The sequence below is a fragment of the Balaenoptera ricei genome, chromosome X, assembly GCF_028023285.1.
Source record: "Balaenoptera ricei isolate mBalRic1 chromosome X, mBalRic1.hap2, whole genome shotgun sequence".
NCBI classification, from domain to species: domain Eukaryota; kingdom Metazoa; phylum Chordata; class Mammalia; order Artiodactyla; family Balaenopteridae; genus Balaenoptera; species Balaenoptera ricei.
In genome coordinates, this window is record NC_082660.1 from 83,627,395 (window position 1) to 83,645,897 (window position 18,503).

The following is an 18,503-nucleotide window of genomic DNA, read 5'->3' on the forward strand; positions in this document are numbered from 1 at the left end:
GCAAGGATGTATGATTAGTTTGAAAACTTTGACAGGTAATTCTAATGAGCCCTCTAGAACATGATACTCAAGCATTCAATAATAAGATTCACAGGCTGGCCTATCTGTATGCAGCCTCTTTGCTGCCAGATTAACCTTTCTAAAATGCCACTTACATCATGTTATGGAAATGTAACAATATTCACCTGATATTTAGTATGGAATTATGCCTTCATGAGGTATAATGGACACAAGAATGTTGGGAATTTGATAGTTTGCCTGTAAATGATTCATCTAGGTGACACCAGTATTATTTCTGACCATTCACATATTTTGGAATTTTGATTGATTTGAGCTAAAAAGAAGGCATGTAGATTATAGGGAGAGGCTCTCTGTCGATTTTTCTCTTACTGGCAGAAAAATAACTAGCCTTTCAGTACAGACATTTATTCATGAATAATCCAGGATTTGTTTCCATCCCGTAAAGTCACCATTGCAATCAATAGATTGCTTTAATTTGAATGCCACAGCTTCCTAGAAGAGTAGCAGACAGACAAATTATGACATGGTCATTAACGTAATAGCTCTTTTATATTGCACAGTAATCATCGTCAACACTTGAAAAAAGGAAATTATTTAGTCTTCTCTTTGAGAGACATAAGGAATGATTTTCATGAAATAGTTAATATTTCTAAATATACTGGGTAAGAAAAATACCTCTGTATTTTGAATACCTCCGTATTATGAATCTGAGCAGAAAAGTGCCATCAGAGATTAAGGATTCATCCGTTAAAAAGTAAAGGGCAAATGAGTTAAACCAGATTGCCAAAATTTACTACAAAGGATTCATAAATTGTTAAGTTCATATAATTATTTTATGTTCAGTTCTATCTAGAAGTGTCACAAATTGCAAAATGCAAGCTTAAGTAGGAATCATTAAAGTAACCCTAGGAAAAAATAGTTAGCTGTTCTTTTCCCATTAAAAATTAAATTTTCAGAAGCCTTTTGAAACAATTCCTTAAAAATTAAATTCTAACTATTTCACCTAAGGAACTATTTCATGGAGATTTTATAAAATGATGGACAACTTAGTTAATCACCCATGTGACAATAAATAGCCTCTTGTGAATTCACTGAATAAAGAAATAGAATATTACATTTAATCAATGATATTTGAATGCCTTCTATGGATTATAGAAATAGGTAAAAAAAAAATGCTTTAGACTGTAAACTTTGAAACTGTGAATTGAGAAAGAAATCAAATCCTCAGTATGCAGTTGAACTTCAGACTATTTTAAAATGATATAGAGCCATTAATGACGAAACAACATACCTTGGTTTCCACTTAAAGCATTCCGATATTTGTTAAAGTTAATATAGACATGAGAGTTTATTAATATGACTGAAATCTCAAAGGTGTATATGTAATAATGTCACATATAAGAACTGCATTTCAGGAACAGGATGCTGGTGCTTGTGGTGTTTTATGGGCATTCAGGAAGGGACAAAAAACAGTTGTGTTCACTAAAGGGAGTCCTTACCAACCCATTTATTCCCTCTTATGTACCCTTAAGAGGATTCAATTTATGAGTATCAGGAGAGTTGGGGGTCAATACGTGACCTGGCTAATTACAGATTCACTCTAAGGCATTCCTTTGCAAAGAATTTTAGTTGTTACTAGTTACAGGTGTCATAGGATGGGATATCTTTTTGACTTAAATTGCCTTCTTCTTTTCTGTGTAGATAAGCAACTGAACACAAAACTCCATTTCTCTTACATCTGGAAGTAATATATATATAGCCCCTACTTCTATCATTTGATAGAACTTTACCTTCTATTCACTGGCAATTTTAACTCTGTTAGGGTATATGACTCCATGCTTAACTAGCACATGTTAAATTCTAGATTCATTTATTTTTGTCAGCAGTAATTATTTTCCTATATATAGATTCTATTATCTAGGTCTAATACTGAATGATAAAGCTGATAATACTGATACTAAAGCTGAATGATAAAAATACTTGAAATATCTGACTTATGTCTTAATAGAAAATTAAAATACCTCTTAACAGTTATGCATTGTGGTGGAACAACTGTAAATTAATCCCATGCTTAACTGGCTTATTTTATATACAATGACTTTTAAATTTATGTGTTAAGTATTATTTTGACTTTAAGTTACATACAATAACTGACTGTTGATAAATGTCTACAATATAATGTTTCAGGCATTTTAAAATCCTGTTTTTCCAGTTCTTGAATTTTTAAAAGGTTTGTGAGCATAAATGCTTATATCTTACTTGAAGTGGCTGAAAATATATTCACAACTATAAATAATTTTTGGAATTAAATGAGGTTTAACCTATAACTAAATGAGCTTATGGCTTCTTAGAGAGAGAACAGTCAAATGCAGTTTTGCTGGACTGACAAAATTAGCTCACTGTGTCCTCACATGGCAGAAGGGGAGAAGGAGGTCTCTTGGGCTGCTTTTATAAGGACACTAATCCCATTAATGAGGGTTCCATCCTCATAACCTAATCACTTCCCAAAGACCCCACCTCCAAATGCTATTATGCTGGGGATTAGGTTTCAACATATGAATTTTGAGAGGACACACACATACAGTCTATAACAATATCAACATGTGAAGAAATGGCTGACTGTCAAGCCTGAACTTATGAAAGTATATGCACTCTGTCATGGAAATTTCTAGTACCTAATTACATGTACCCTTTGATATGTATAAATTTCTTAAATAATTATCTCTAAATTGCATCTTTCATGCTACTAATAGTTAAATGTTTTGGTTGGTCTATTGTTACATAGCAAACTATCCTTAATCTTTGGAGCATAAAACAAAAATCAAGTGTACTTAACATTTTTTAGGTCAGGAATTTAGGTAGTGCGCAGCAGAGATTGCTATCTCTGCTCTACAGTGATTGGTATCTCAAATGGAATGGCTCAAATATCTGGAGATGGCTGGGATGGATGGCTCAAAGGAGGCCATAAGCTATAATGTCCAGAATGGATTCTTTACATACATATTTAGCACCTGATCTCGAGTGGTTGGAGCAGCTGGGCCTCTCTGGGTATTGTATTGTACTTTCTTTTTGTGGAGTTTTTCCACATGGGAAGCTTGAGCTTCCTCACAGTATGGCAGTCTCCAAGTAGTCAGACTACTTTCAACTCAGCTGTTTTTCCTGAATGAGTATTCTAAGGGAGCAAGGCAGAAACTGTGAGATTTGGTTACACAGGGCCTCTCCATATTCATTGTGGTAGAAGACTACATAAGGGTCTGAATACCGAGACGTGAGGTCCATTGTCAGGGCTATCTTCAGAGACTAGCTACTACATGTAGCAATACCACAAACAAAATTACTGCTACATCTGGTGGAGTTACCACACTATTGGATGTCATGAACCAAATCCTTCATCTTTATATGTTGGCATGTATAAGTTTTTTATATTCTGCTATAATTACTATCAGAGATGATCCCTATAGTTTGCTTTTATAATTATCAACTGTTATCCATACCAAGTAATTATTTTTATTTTTTAGAGTGTAGAATCTATTTAAATGAATTCCAATTCAAAATCTTGCCCCTAAGATTCTTTGAAAAGATGATTTGTAATTTATAAGCCTACATGATTGAATAAATTTGTATTATTATTTACTGTTTCTGCCCACCAGAATCTTACAGATATAACAGTAAAATTTCATTATATTTATTCAAGCTTATTATTCAAAAAATGAAATCTTGTAAAATTATAGTTAAATAAATCCATGTTCAAATGATGATCAGAATATCCAATGTGCTCAAATGTCAATATGGGTGACAGCCTCTTGCTTTAGAACAAGTTAACTTTTATTCTGCAACTGGATGTGCCCTGTTAAAAAATATAATAAAAGCAATTCTGCTGCCAGGTAAAGCAGGTTTGAACACAGAGCTGACTGTTCACAAAAGCCTGAAATCGTTCACAACTCAAGATAATATTAAAGTGACTTCACTAGATAGCTGAAATAATACATTTTCTCAATTGGATGTATTAAGCAATTATTCAGATCATAGCTGAAACCCTGTAATTTTCTGTCTTTTTCAGTCCCAGCGGCGTGTCACATTTCACCTACCAGAAGGCTCTCAGGAAAGCAGCAGTGATGGTGGACTAGGGGACCATGATACAGGCAGCCTTCCCAGCACATCCCATGCCCTGCCCCTTGGCTATCCTCAGGAGGAGTATTTTGATCATGCTGCACCCAACAACCGCACTGAAGGGGATGGCAACTCTGATCCTGAATCCAGTAAGTGATACCTCTCTAGTCCTGCAGTATAAATGGGCTTACTGTGTTAGAAAGTCAAACAACTGTAGCCATAATAACATTGGCCATTTAATTATGTTAATAACACATTTTCAAAAGGTAAAAACACAGAATTAGGTGGAAGGCATATATGCAGCAGTTTATCATTTTTGAAATATGTGATCACATCTACTTTGAAATTTACTATGAAATTTTAATAGTCATTTTGTTTAGGCATAGATAGAGTTTTCCATTTACCTAAACATACATATGTATTTATATGTATATAATCAGCCAGTTTATTTTATTCATTTATTTCTGTACAGATAAAATATTTTTATAATTCATATAAAGTATTTTCTAGATTTTATTTTTAATTTTTAATAGAGATAAGAATCATAGACAATTAATTCTTTTTTGAGGAAATAAGAGATCCCGACTCCAAGGTAGAAGAATTGGTCTGAGGTTTTCAATAATGTATTGAAACCACATGCCTTAAGCCATGTTACTGTTTAGAAAAACATTTAGATTTGGTCTCCAGACTGAAGGTATTAAAGGCTATATTTTGCACAATCCAAAGATGTTGAACTCTTGAAAAGGATCATGAAGTTGATACTAAATAGAGCTCATTAAATTTATTATCTTGAACATGTATCTTGAACATCACTACTTCCTCATAATTTTGGGAAATACAAAATTTGGTAAGATTATACATATCTCAGAAGATTCTTGTATTTGAAGAATCATAATTTGCCTCAGATATGTTTTATATACATAAAGCTGTGTAGGTCCAAAAGAGCATACCATATATGTGATAGAGAAGAGTCATAGGTATAAAAAAAGAAGAAAAATGGGACCACGTAACATATAAAATAAATATAAAATAGAAATTTTGTAAGGTATTTTGAGCATTATGGATTGTGTGGATATATAATTTAAATAAACCTCTAGTTTTGAGAACAAAATGGCTTCCCCATCATTGTATTTTAATCCCTATTTTCTAAACTCAAAAAAATAAGGGAAATGTATTGGTTAAAGATCAGAATGTAATCTAAGACTAAGCATACAGAACCAATGACAGCATAACAAAATTTTTCTCTCTACAAAAGTAGACACTGGCTATTAAAAGTGTTTTCAATATAAACATTTTAGAGACGTTTTAGACACCAAATTCAGAAAGTCCTAAACATCTATCTCTTTATTTAATTTTATACTTAAAACAATTTATCAGCATTCATTCTGAGGATGAAAAATTCTTCCATAATATGCAATACTAATCTACCTTTCATTTACTTATGTATAACATGATATAGTGACTTCTGGTAGAAATACATGGCTGTGACTATATCTTCTGCTATAATGAACTCAGAGCCAATTTCTAATAAGAATATGGTAATAAGTAACAAATATGCATTAAGCAAAGGTATCTTTGTTCTTTTTTACTTCATAAATTATTATTGTAATTGTAGGCCTATCACTGCCTTGTTAACAGATAGAAATATATAGATGAAATAAGCATCATTTTTATAAACTAGAGAGAATTGATTCCTTTGCGTATGACATGTGTTATTAAACCCTTTTCTTAGAGGATGGTATAGCAACAATTAAAGAATAAACTCAAAGTAAGCATCCACAGTGTGGATCTAACCCTGAAATAAATTTTCAAGCTGAATGAGACTAAGATGGTATATTATTGATAGTAATAGGGGCAGAATTGGTATGGGTTAGAATCTATTATAAAACACTTAAAATCACATACAGCTTTATTTATCTCAATTGTATCTATTAATAAGCAATTGCTTAAAAATATTCAAATGCAGAGTTCTTTACAGGACCTCATTTTATTAGTAGTTAAGAGTGCAAGTATATACCTGAAACTAATATAATACTGTAAATCAACTGTATTTCTATAAAAAAAGTGCAAGTGTTAGTAACAATGTAAGAGCTTTATTTTTAAAGCTTGTTTCTACCAGGGACTAAACATTTCTCTAATCATATTGACACTGTAATTTTGACTACTAAATATTTTGTTCATAATTACCCTACAGGATGAAGCAATGACAAATTTCAAGTTAATGAAGTTCTTTATTAATTATGTTTTATTTTAAAATTGGGATGGCTGTAGGCAGTAATAATGGTAATACAAATAATACATTTTTGCTATTAGTTATTATAATAAACTTATGCAAAGGTAGAGATAATTAAAAATGAATATCCATTTCTGTATAAGCCTAACAATATTTATGGGTTAATGTTTAAAGTTTATTTTTACTATGAGTCATATTAGCTACCTACTCTACCTCGGAACCAGAAACTTCCATCTAAACCATGTTCCAAGAGATTTTTGTCCATTTTGGACAATAAAGGACCTTAAAACAAGGGCAGAAGCACAATATTTCACTTTAAATAAAGTTCTATTATCTTAATATGGCATGCTAGTGGGATTTTTAACATATACATGTGTGTTTTGTTTTGATTAAAAAGGAAAAAAATAGCTGATGCAAAATTTGCCATAGCAAAATAATCTCTTTAGGCTACTACAGATGATAAGGTACTCTGATTGTTCAAAAAGAAGCTCTATAGCTCTGAAATAGTACATAATAATGGGTTTTGTGATATGGAGCAGATGCCAATATAATGTGCAGTGTTAGTCAGTACCACTACAAATAAGAATGTAAACCATTAGAGGAAATAAATGCTGTCCTTAAGCAATAGAATTAATTTATGCAGTTCTCATTTCATATTTTGAAATGCATTACATCCTCAATCTGCTTTCTTTTCTGCTAATGAATTGCCCAAAATAGTATATAGTTCTGAATATTCTTTGTAAGTTCACAAAAACAGATAGAAATATAACTTTTATGAATAAGATTTTCTCCAAACTTTGCTAGAGGGATTTATTAATACTAGTTTAAAATATAGTTCCCAGGTTGATACAAATCTGCTGATTAGGTGAAGAAATTATGCGATCTATTCTCCTGAGTCTTTTGCCAAGAATATTAACTTTCCTTTTTAAGATAAAGAAGAAACAAGCAAACTCAGTCCAATTATTTCTCTTTCAGGAGACAAGTTTAATAAAACATTCTGTCTCATTCCATTTGAAGGCTTTTTGAATTTTTAAATTTCACAATTGCCATCTCCTGACTTTAGCCTTTGGTATGAGGGTCGCTGAATGCCATTCTAAGCAGTTTTTTCTTCCTTGGCTAACAGCCTATGTCCCAGAGCTTTCCTCCCGTCATAACCCCATCAAATTATGTGTACCATTTCAAACGGACCCTGCTCTTTGAAGCTAGCTTAATTAGGTGAAAACATAAACAAACAGAAATCCAGCTCATAAATAGTATTATTGCTTGCTTCTGGGTTACTGTGAATACTGTAACAGGTTATGTCTTTGCATTTTCAAAGAATCGTGTGGAGACACGCAAGACTGTGGCCCTAGCAGACAACAGAGTATGAATGTGTACTGCTGAGAATTTTATAAATGAAGATATAGTATTAATTGACAGATCTGAGGACAGTGTGGTCCTCTTGGGACTACTCTAAACACACTAAATTACATATGGCCCTATGTTCATATATATATTTATTTACAAGTAGCATCAAGTAAAATATAATTTATGAAGAGAAGACTTAAAAATACTTTCTAACTTTCTTTTGTAAAACACTGCTCTGATATTATAATTCAGAATAAGTTCTGAGACACATGGAAATACTAGCGAAGGTTTGCCATGTTAAACTTCAGAGATTTCTGAATAGTTCATACACATGAAGTTAGAATGTGTGTGGTTTTTTTTTCCCCTTAAATAGAGAATGCAGCGCTACTCTCTCACTATGGGCGAGTTGGAGTGAAAAGAGTACCTACTTCTAAATTTCTGTTGATCTGCTGGCATATTATAATTTGACTGATCATAGATAACATCCATGTTTCTTTGGAAGAGAAATGGTGAAAAGAAAGTTGCTAAAGAGGTTCAAGTCAGTCTTCAGGTTACCAGCTGTAACAGTTCATTTTCAGAGAAAATCCTCCTAAATGAAGGGGAAAAAATACTTTGTTTAATCTGTGCTTTAATGATTGTCAACTGCAAAATTACATCATCTGCATTTTTTGAAATCTCTTCATTGGATGTGGTCATTTCACACACGAAGTCACTCTCTCTGAAAATGTTATAGTTGGTCTATTGGCTAAAATTTGAATTTAAAGTAATAAAATACATGTAAAATTTCATCAACGTTTAAAAAAAATGTTTTGTAATGTTTTTCTTTTACTTTACTCATTTCTGTGATGCAAAAGAAAAAAAAAATAGAATTCCAAGAGCATTTAGGGCTAAAGAAGTTCTACGTTTAAAGTAAAGAGGAATATATTTTTTCATTAATTTAAAAATGATAAATCTCTCTGCTAGAGTATATCTCAGGTTAACACATATCTTTGACATTCATTTTTCTTTCACTAGATCAGGTTTGCTAAGCACTCTAACATTGTACTAATTAATTCACAAAAAAGGGAATAATTAATCTTTTCCTGGCAACACGTTTTGATTGATCCTCTACAAGTAATCTAATTAATTGGTATAGAAAGTGGGAGACCAATTTGACTGACTAGAGTACTGCTCAGAGAAATGCCAAATTTTGTCTTGTTCTGCCGAGACTGTTGACATGAATAACACCACGGTAATTATTAGTTGAATGTTTGATTAGTTGAATATCTAATTCTAAATGTAGAAATTGGGTAAAACAACAACGACAAAAACTATGATACTATGAAACTATGACTTACCTAACAATGGATCATTAAATCCCAGCCCTTCATAATTAAGAACATTAGGAGTCAGTTAGCTAAAGGAAAAATAAAACTACCCAAACATTTTTTCAGGCAAATTTGATATACTAGTATTGTGTTAATTATTCATCTGAAAAATTCAATGAGAAAATACCATTCAGTTTGTTAGAAAGAAGAAGAATAATGGTACATATATTTAAGGGGACAGTAGCCATTACTTTTCCAAAAGATGTCACAGAAAATCATCTAAATCTATAATTCAGCAAATGTTACCCATATAAATGTTAATTAGGTACTTTTGTTGCCAAATTTGACTTCTTAAATCCTCCAATATTGTTTTAAATGCATTTTTGAGCAAAGCTACACATCAATTCCCATACCACAACAGAAAGAAAAGTGAATGGCATCATTTTATTAATATTGTTATGTGAAACAAACAGGAAATGCATTCAAACTAAGAAAGAAAAGTTATGCTCCTTTTAAAGGTTAATTATCCACCCAGGCCAATTCTGTCTCAGCTGGCTATGTATTTGAAAGATAGTTTCCTAAACTGTGTTTATTCTTAGCCTGTATAGTAGTGTCAGTCCAGGGAGGGAAAAGTAAAATAAATAAATAATTTAAATCAGCTCAACAAACCTGAAGTCACGGATTTTGAAAGATAAATCAATCAGTATTTCTAAGGAGTGACATTATCAACTATCAATTCTATTTGTTCTGTCCCACCTGGAGAAAGGGACTGAGCTCAGTGCTCCTGGATTCTGAAGGTATAAGACAAATGTCTGCTAATTTTCATTGTCTTGACAATAGACAACAACATTCAGCTTTATCCATCTATTGAAATAAAAAAAAAATCCTTCACATAGAGTAATATTTTTTTAAGCTAACAATAATATCAAAGAAGTCACTTTTATTCATTCTCACAGGAAAATCATTGCAGTCATGAATACTGTCTGTGCCTACCAGCTTATTTTAGTCCCTGGTGTGTTATATAAATAATAGTGTATATAAGTAGATTAGAAAGAGTGGTTCCACCCAAGAGTTCAGCTGTCTGCCATTGCTTGGGAACGAATAAGACACACTTGATAGTAGTTGTATATTAAATGAGCTTAGGCAGATATAAACAGTGATCTAGTGGCAGATGCTCTGTAATTTGTATTAATTTTATCACTTAAATTGACATGCTTTCGAAAAGTCAATTTTTTTCTTTGCATAATTAGGAAAGTTAAAATATATATCTTAATAAGAAAATGGGTGAAACAAATCTTACTGCACCATCCTATCATATCTAACTTTCCTATACAGGAAATGCAATCACCATACAAACCAATCGAAAAATGACATCTCATTTGGAGTATCTAGGCTTTGTGAAGGCAATGAAGGATTTATACTAGGGATAATCTAAAAAAAAAAAAAAAAAAAAGAGTCACAAAAGTCATGGATCAAGATGAAAAGTATACCTCTGAAGTTGGAAACTTGAAGACATTTACAGGATTCCATTTGGGTGACAGCCTTTAAGATGAGTGTATCTTTAGTATCTTAAATCTAATATGGATTAGATAGAGGTTTATCAGTCAAAAGCAGGCCACTCTAAGTAAAGCAATCTCTTATCTTGTCTTTTCTGTTTGAAAATGACAAGCACTAGGAGCTTGGCACAAGCTACCAATTGAAAGCCAATGCCATAAGGTCTAGAATGTCAGTAAGCTTGAAAAACCACCTTCAGTGGCAGAGAAGAGGTGGCCTTCTCTTCACAATAAGCCTTCCTATGTGTCTAAATTTTTATTAGGCTACCTACACCACATAATAAAGTTCATTTGACATTTATATTTCTATTATTTATGAGCCATGAGGCAGTTCTTTTTATGACCTTCTTCTGTCTTTCTTCTGCTTCTTTTATCTTACTCTTACTTCTCACTTTGCCTATAAGACAAGAATGTTTGCCATGTGTTCTTTTTTGTAGTTCTTTGAAAGATAATACAATCAGTCATGCAAGATGCAACTTTTGGGTGACTTGGACTATTTAGTAGTGTTAGCCATATACCAATTTCTTGTCTTAAAATAATTTATAAATTTTAATGAATGAGAAGCATTATAGCAATATATTTTGTCCCCATGACACTTTTAAATTGTACAGTAACTTGCAACTCTCATAACTGCTTGCATCAACAGAACACTCAACAACTAGTAAGTATATCAAGGAAATCATTAAATAATGAATAATTATAGACGATCTATCTTACCATGATTTCTGCAATTTGCTAATTTACATCTTTATCAAACGTTGAAGATTCCCAGTAGAGAATAGAAGTGACAGTGTTTGCTGAACCAATTTTTTCCCCATTTTAATCAATAATCTTAGCAATTTTTGTCCCAGTTCCACTAAAATAAAAATAAAGCACATGATCATCTGGCACTTTATCAGTCTTATATTGGAAAAAATGTGTAGGTTACATAAAAAAGTTCTTCTAAGTAGTATATATGAAATTAGCCTTTAAAAGTATATTTTTTTTGTCAGAAATTTCTTCTCCTGTAATATGTATAGTTCTCAAAAGCTATGAGAAAACAGATGATTTTAAATATTACTTTGAGGTATCTATGTAAATCATACTTTTAAAAATTTGGATGTTGACTAATAGTTTTATTGTAATATTTCATTTTGTAATCACTATTCATGAAATATTTTTACCACAGACCACAGCACATCAACTTGTTTAGGCCATCATTTTGCATATTATAGGGTTCTAATTCAGGCACTGCAATTAACTAGCTAGGTGACCTTGGACAGGCATTTCAACCTTACTGAATCTTCTTTTCCTTAGCTAAAAAATAAGGGGATTATACTGATCTCTAATGTCCCTCTTAGGGTCATAATTTTGTAACTATTAAAATCACAAAATGACATGTTCAGATGTTGCCATTTATATAGTCTTTGAATTTCAGAGCTCTAAGGGACCTTAATGCCATTTAGTCCAACTCCTTCATTATGCAAATGAGAGAACTGAGATTTAAGCCTTTTAAGCAATAGCTTAATGTCCTAAACCAAGATTTAATGTTTATCATGTTCTAAACTAAAAGAGTCACTAATGTTGGTAAGCAACTACTTTTTGTAATTTAAATGAAGCAACTTGTTGAGAATAGACAAATATAAAATTTAAATACTTACCATCCCTCAAGGGGAGTGTTATAATATATCCATATGGAAATTTTTTTATATATGTGATGAGGTCTTGTATTAAAATTTTAAAATGGTTCCCATTTAGCATCTTATGCAACTGAAAGGCAATTGAGCAATATGGACTGATCATTTCTAAAATTACTATTAGTGCTAACCAATGAAAGTTTTATAGGGAAAATTGCAAACATGCTGAATCTTAATGATTGCTATGTCAGGAAAGCTAGCTAATCTTTACTATGATTATCTAACATACATAAATTTTTGATTGTGTGTGTGTGTGTGCGCATGTGTGTGTGCATACTACTTACAGAGCAAATTGGGATTAAAAATGAATTGTACAAGGTTAATTTCCTCTGAATAGGGTGAAAAGTACGTAAAAAGAATCTCAGGGGGGTGAAACAGAATGAATATGTGAACATATCCCTCATCCTTTCTGCTGAAAACTCAACTCTTCCTCTATTCTGAAATTCCTATCATTCTATCCTACTTCAATTTCCTAGCAGAATGTTGAAGTTATAATTAACAAGGAAGTGATTTTGATAGACTCAAGTCGACTGAGTTAATAGTGTGCCGTATAGTAAAAATATTTGGAGAAAACATTATAATAGTCTTTTATGGACACTGATCAGAACTGGAGATAAAAGCGTAATAACTTTTAGAGCTATAAAGCAGCTGTACTCTGCTCAAACTTTTAAATTATGTGAAGAAGTTTGTCTTACCTAGAAAGTATGTTTGCTTTTATTTATACTAAATTGATGACATGGAAGTTAATCCTCTGGATTGAGAAAGTCACGTTGAAGTCAAAAAAAATATTTTGAGAAAATACTTTTTGGTCTTACAATTAGCATTATTTTTACAGCTCAAAATTATCTAAGCATGTAAAAAAATGATGATTTTCATTTGACTTTTTGATATTCTACTCCTATTCTTTGGCTCATCAGCAGTGTAGCACAAGGCTCACTAGCACATTATCATTTTTGTTTTAATGGCCTAGTTTTCCAGGGTTGGGGTCAGATCAGATTTACTTACATGTAGATCTATGCATGGAAATTAATCCAAAACTGAATTGCACAATTCTTTCTTAATTGATGGTTCTATTCAACTACACCCTGCTTATCTCTTTGCAAAACGTGTGTTCTCATAATGCATAAATACTTCTTGGCTTTGATTTGAAGGAGAAGCCAATTTTACAGAGGCACGTACATGTTGTCTAAGTCATTTTAAAGAATGTAGCAAATTAATCTTTAGCAAATTATATGACTAAGTTAAATATTAACAAGAAATTCAGGGATTCTTTGCTTAATTCAAACTCTAGTTACAAGGATGCGGTACTCATCTGAGATGTTTTTGAAATATGAATGCACCAAAGGCCTTTTCAATTGTTTGATTATCATGCTTTTTATTGAGCTGTTTCTGTTTGTTTTTTCCTAGAGATCATTTTCTATAAAATGTAGTTTTACAAGTTTAGAACTATTGCAAACATTGCAATACTAATGTTTTCTAATGTTTTGTCCTCTTCTCCAGCGCTGATTCTGAGTTGAATTGGACAGGAGAACAGGATATATCAAAAACTTCACGCAGGTATCTGTTTTTATTCAAGTAGAAAATTGGAATTTGGGGATTCAACCAGAAGTAAATCCAAATATTGAAATTCCAATTAAAAGTCCCATCATATTGAACTATTAAGACTTCCCTTCTGAAAGAACTAGCCATTACCTTTTTGCAGAACAGCTTAGCTTCCAAAATATAATATCTGAAATCCAAATATCATGAGGAAAGATCTTAAACACACTGAACCCAATTCAATACCCATGTAACTCTTTGAAATATCCCCTCAGGGTTTCAAAGGATATGAACTGTGGCTAAGTAAAAAAACCTTTCATCTAGAAAGGTCCCATAATACCCAATAGTCTGAAGTGAATCTGTCTATACATTATCACTCAATATAGGAAAAAAGCAGATTGCTTTTAGGACAGAGAGTGAAAGACCACTGCATAGGTAAAATTAATCACACATTTTAAACTGAGTTTTCTGAGCTGTTTCAGCAATACTATTTTTGCAAAAAGGAAGAAATATTGGAGCAAATTCAAGCTAAGACCTTAAGAGACTTTGATTTTAAAAGACATTGATTTTCTTTGTTTGCCCACTCCCAGATAGGTTTTTTTTTCCCCGAAATTGAAGAATTTTAACTCTCAGAAGATTAAAAAAATACATTAAGATGAAGTGCAGATGTGTTTTGTCTTCTCCCATTTCTGTTTTAGTCTCACGTCTACAAGTGAGCCTAGTTGCTATTGTAATATGTATGATTAAATAATTAGTTATGAAGAGAAGCATTCTAATGGGATGGGGCCAGGCTACTTGGTTAGACTCAGTCCTGCAACTCACTAGCGATATGACATTTGACAAGAAATTTAAGTTCCCTGTGACTCAGTTTTCCTCATTTTTAAAATGGCAATGGTGACAGCTGTCTCACAGCATTGTTGTATTAAAGGAGTGTGTGCACATGTATCTGAGTATATACATATACTTAAAGTATTTTACAGGATTTTTTCTTGGGATAATGCATATTCTCACACAGTACTTTCCAAAGTTTCATGCTCACACACCACCTGGAGATCTTGTTAAAATGTAGACACAGTAGTCTGGTGTGGGAAACTGAGGTTCTGCATTTCTAACAAGCCCCCAGGCAATGTCGATCCTGCTAGTCTGGGAACCTCACTTTGATTAGCAAAGTTCTAACAAGTGTGTTGAGTAGCTGACCAAAATAGAGATGAGGGAGAGCAGTGCAACAATTAGCCATGATGAGTTAAAGCATTAAAATAACTCATGATGATCTGTGATAAAGCCTCAGTGGAGGTTCTGTTATATTTTAAGAAATATCAAAATTTACTGTATTGGAGTTTATATTGTATACACTTTGGGATAAATCTTGTACTGAAGTGTAGAAAAGCCTTCTAGATAGTTTTGAAGTGTTAGTATATACTCACTTGGTTCTTCAACCAAAAGGTTGTCTTTCCTTACTGTCTCTTCATACACACATAGGTACACACACACACATGCACAGACAAGTGCACACATCTTATTTTTTTGACAATTCCAATTTGAAAAACAATACATTCTATTTATATGTAACCATGTCATCTAGGTGAGGATAAATGCTCTTTTTATTCTAGGTGTGCAGCTATATACAGGCTCTCTATTTCTGGGAAACTTATCAGAACAACAGGGCAGAGAGGGCATTAGCAAAGTAGAGCGCTAGCTGCACAGTCAACTAATCGACTCAGCAAACATCTTATATGCACGTGAAGTCATTAAGCTTCCCATTACACACAAGCTGATTAAGAATCCTTCTGGATCATTGCTCGCGTTGATGGTCTGATTTCTGTGAACTATTATCAGAATGGGGAAGATGAATAAAGAAGTCGAGAAAGTGACAAAAAGTAAATGCAAAGAGACAGATAAGTTTCCTATTGAATATGGGGTGCTGGACTGTTTCATTTGACTACTTTTGCATGTATCCAGAAGAGTCTGCTTTTTGTGTATGCCTATTGAATCATAAAAAGGAAATGTCCTGTTGTTAAAGTCCTAATAGTTTTGAGAAGGCATATTTGCTTAGCAATTCAATGTGGATATATTCTCTGATAGGAACTTTGAGTAACTGCTGATTATGTGTGAGTTTTATTTCTTTCTTTATCTCATTGCTCACTAATATATCCTAGTTTAGTTCGAAAGAGTGAAGAATTATTGACTGATTATTTGTTCTTGCATCGTGTTTTATTATTATCATTCATTTTCTTTGCAATCTTTCTCCGTACTCTCCGCCTCCTAGTTTGTTTTAGGAGGCTGTATGCCTCGAGTCTAATGGACATAAAATGAAGGGAAGTCTGTGTTTTTAGTATGCATGATGCTTTCTGAATATAGATGCTGAGGGAAATTGTAGGCAGATGTCTTTTCATCTCTCATGGTATATGGCTTTTTCTATTCCACAGTAGGAATCAAAGACAGATAAATTCTATTCAATATTTTGACTTATTTGAATTAAACCTTCACAGAGTTTAAAATATATTAATGATTTTATTTCAAATTGTTTTAGAATTTTCAAATTAACTATTAGAGCTTTTCCCAGAAATGAATAGTTTAGGATCCTATCAACAATAGCAGCAGCAGCAGCAATAATAATCATGCAGTCAAAAGTAAAATGTTCATGTTGAAATTTACAGAGTGTACACTCTTCTTTGTAAGTGGGTGGATTGATATGTTAGAAGGGGTAAATGGAGAATATGTTACTGCTGATTTGTAAATCAGGCTTACCCTCACACTCCATGGGCATAAGTGCAAATAAGTATTCCTCCCCAGGGTGAGGATTGAACATACTGAAGATAAAGCAAACTAACTTACTCTGAGCAGGAAGAAATAAAAAGAATACTTTCCATTTTTATAACTTCCCACCATTTTCAGAGACATAAACCATCTTTAACATTATGTTTTTATTGCATGAATATGGCAGCCCCATGTTTTTGCTCCATTACAAAAGCATTTCATTGCAAATCATGTTTCTTAAATGCTCTGTGCAATGCCTGTATTATATGAGACCAAGCCATTTTATTGGAATATTTTAAGGTGATTTATTGCAAGTAAACCCATGGCAAAATGTTATTTCTTAAAAAAAAAAGTCATAGGTGAGCACAAAAATATGTTTTTAATCAATGAAATTTCTTTTAAAGTATTTTATCTTGATATAAGTAAAGAAACTTCTGTATATCTGGAACACTGAATGCCCTATCAAGACTTCAGTTTGTGCTGATTTATAATGAGTAATTATCTAATGAAGACAGTGTTAGGCATGCATGAAAGTTATTGAAGCAATGATTTGCGGTTTTGACAAATTACTGTAGATCAAATGATAATGCCTCATTCATATTCTTTCTCTTCTTTCTTGAATCTACGTCCTTAAGCAAATATAGAAATGGCTTTTAAGGGAAATACTCATTTGCATGGAAAAGTAAATGGCCCTTAGATGGATACATGAATTAATTCTTAGTGTCCTCTTTCAGTTACTCCTTCCTGTTTTTGAAGGAAAGAATAATTTTGTTATCAAATTAATAGATACATGTCTACTTGTATAGACATGGAAAGAACAAGGTTAGGGATAAGGGGGACTGAGATATAGAGTCTGTCAATAACTCTTTGTGTCCTTAAAGAGGTCAGTTATTCTCTTTAGGCCCATGTCACATATTTGTAAAATAACAGGCTTGGAATGGCTCTATAATTTTGTGGTTCAATTTTCCCATACACAATATTATATTCTGCTTAGGTGGCAATTTAAAAATTCTCTACTTTTTTCTGTTACATTACCTTAATTTGTTAATGTTGGATAATAACTATCACTAATACCTGTTATTCATCCCAAAGGATTGAATTTTAATTTTCTTTTTTAGCTAACAAAATAGTGTGCAGTGTTAAAAATATAATAACTTCAACATGAGGGTGAAAACTTTAAATACCTCAGAAATTCACCAGCTAAATACCTAGGAGAATATCTTACCCAGGTTAAGCCTTAAGGGAAATTCTAGTAGACCAGTAGGTATGATATAACTTTAGGAAATATTAGAGAAAATAAAGAAAATATTTTCAGTGATCACAGGCAGCAACAAAACATTTTTATTAAAATATCATTAAAGTATTCTACTATATATGTCGGTTTATTGTCGATGATTCATAGGTACTGAATTAATCATGTATAAATTTAGGGAGATAGAAAATTTCATAGAGAATTCTGATAAAATGTAAGGTGCTTGCAGTAGAAAGTATTACCTAAAGAGAATCATTAGAATTTGAGAAATATTTATTTTTCCATTTTAACATTTTACAGCATAACTTAATCCGAAGAAACTGTTATTTTTCATGAACTATTTAATTTATTTACAAATACAGGTGACACTCTCTTTTGTGCTGCTTTAAAAGTAGAGGGAGTAGTTGTTGGTGAAATGTTAAATAAATAGTCTACATCTATTATCTGCCATATAGAATTGGCTCCTGAAGCACACCATTCCACTGCTGCCCACTATCTTATCAGAAATACCTAAGGCTTTTATGGCTTTTTCTGTGGATGTTTTGACCACACAGCTTTCCTTCGATCTTAACACCAAATTTCACAATTGCTTCATAGGCAAAGACAAGATGAACAATTAACATTGTTTTTTCAACTGATTTTACTGCATTTCTTCTTTTATATGTGTTTACAATTTCAGACATTTGCCAAAGCAGACACATATATATC

The 18,503-nt window shown here is 32.4% G+C and overlaps 1 protein-coding gene across 1 annotated transcript in view; it reads left to right on the forward strand.

The window, feature by feature from the left end:
• Positions 1-18,503, forward strand: part of PCDH11X (protocadherin 11 X-linked) — a 685,545-nt gene that overhangs the window by 500,677 nt on the left and 166,365 nt on the right. Inside the window, exon 6 of the mRNA XM_059911038.1 lies at positions 4,082-4,280. Coding sequence (XP_059767021.1) covers positions 4,082-4,280 — 199 coding nt within the window. The remainder of the gene's footprint in view (positions 1-4,081; positions 4,281-18,503) is intronic.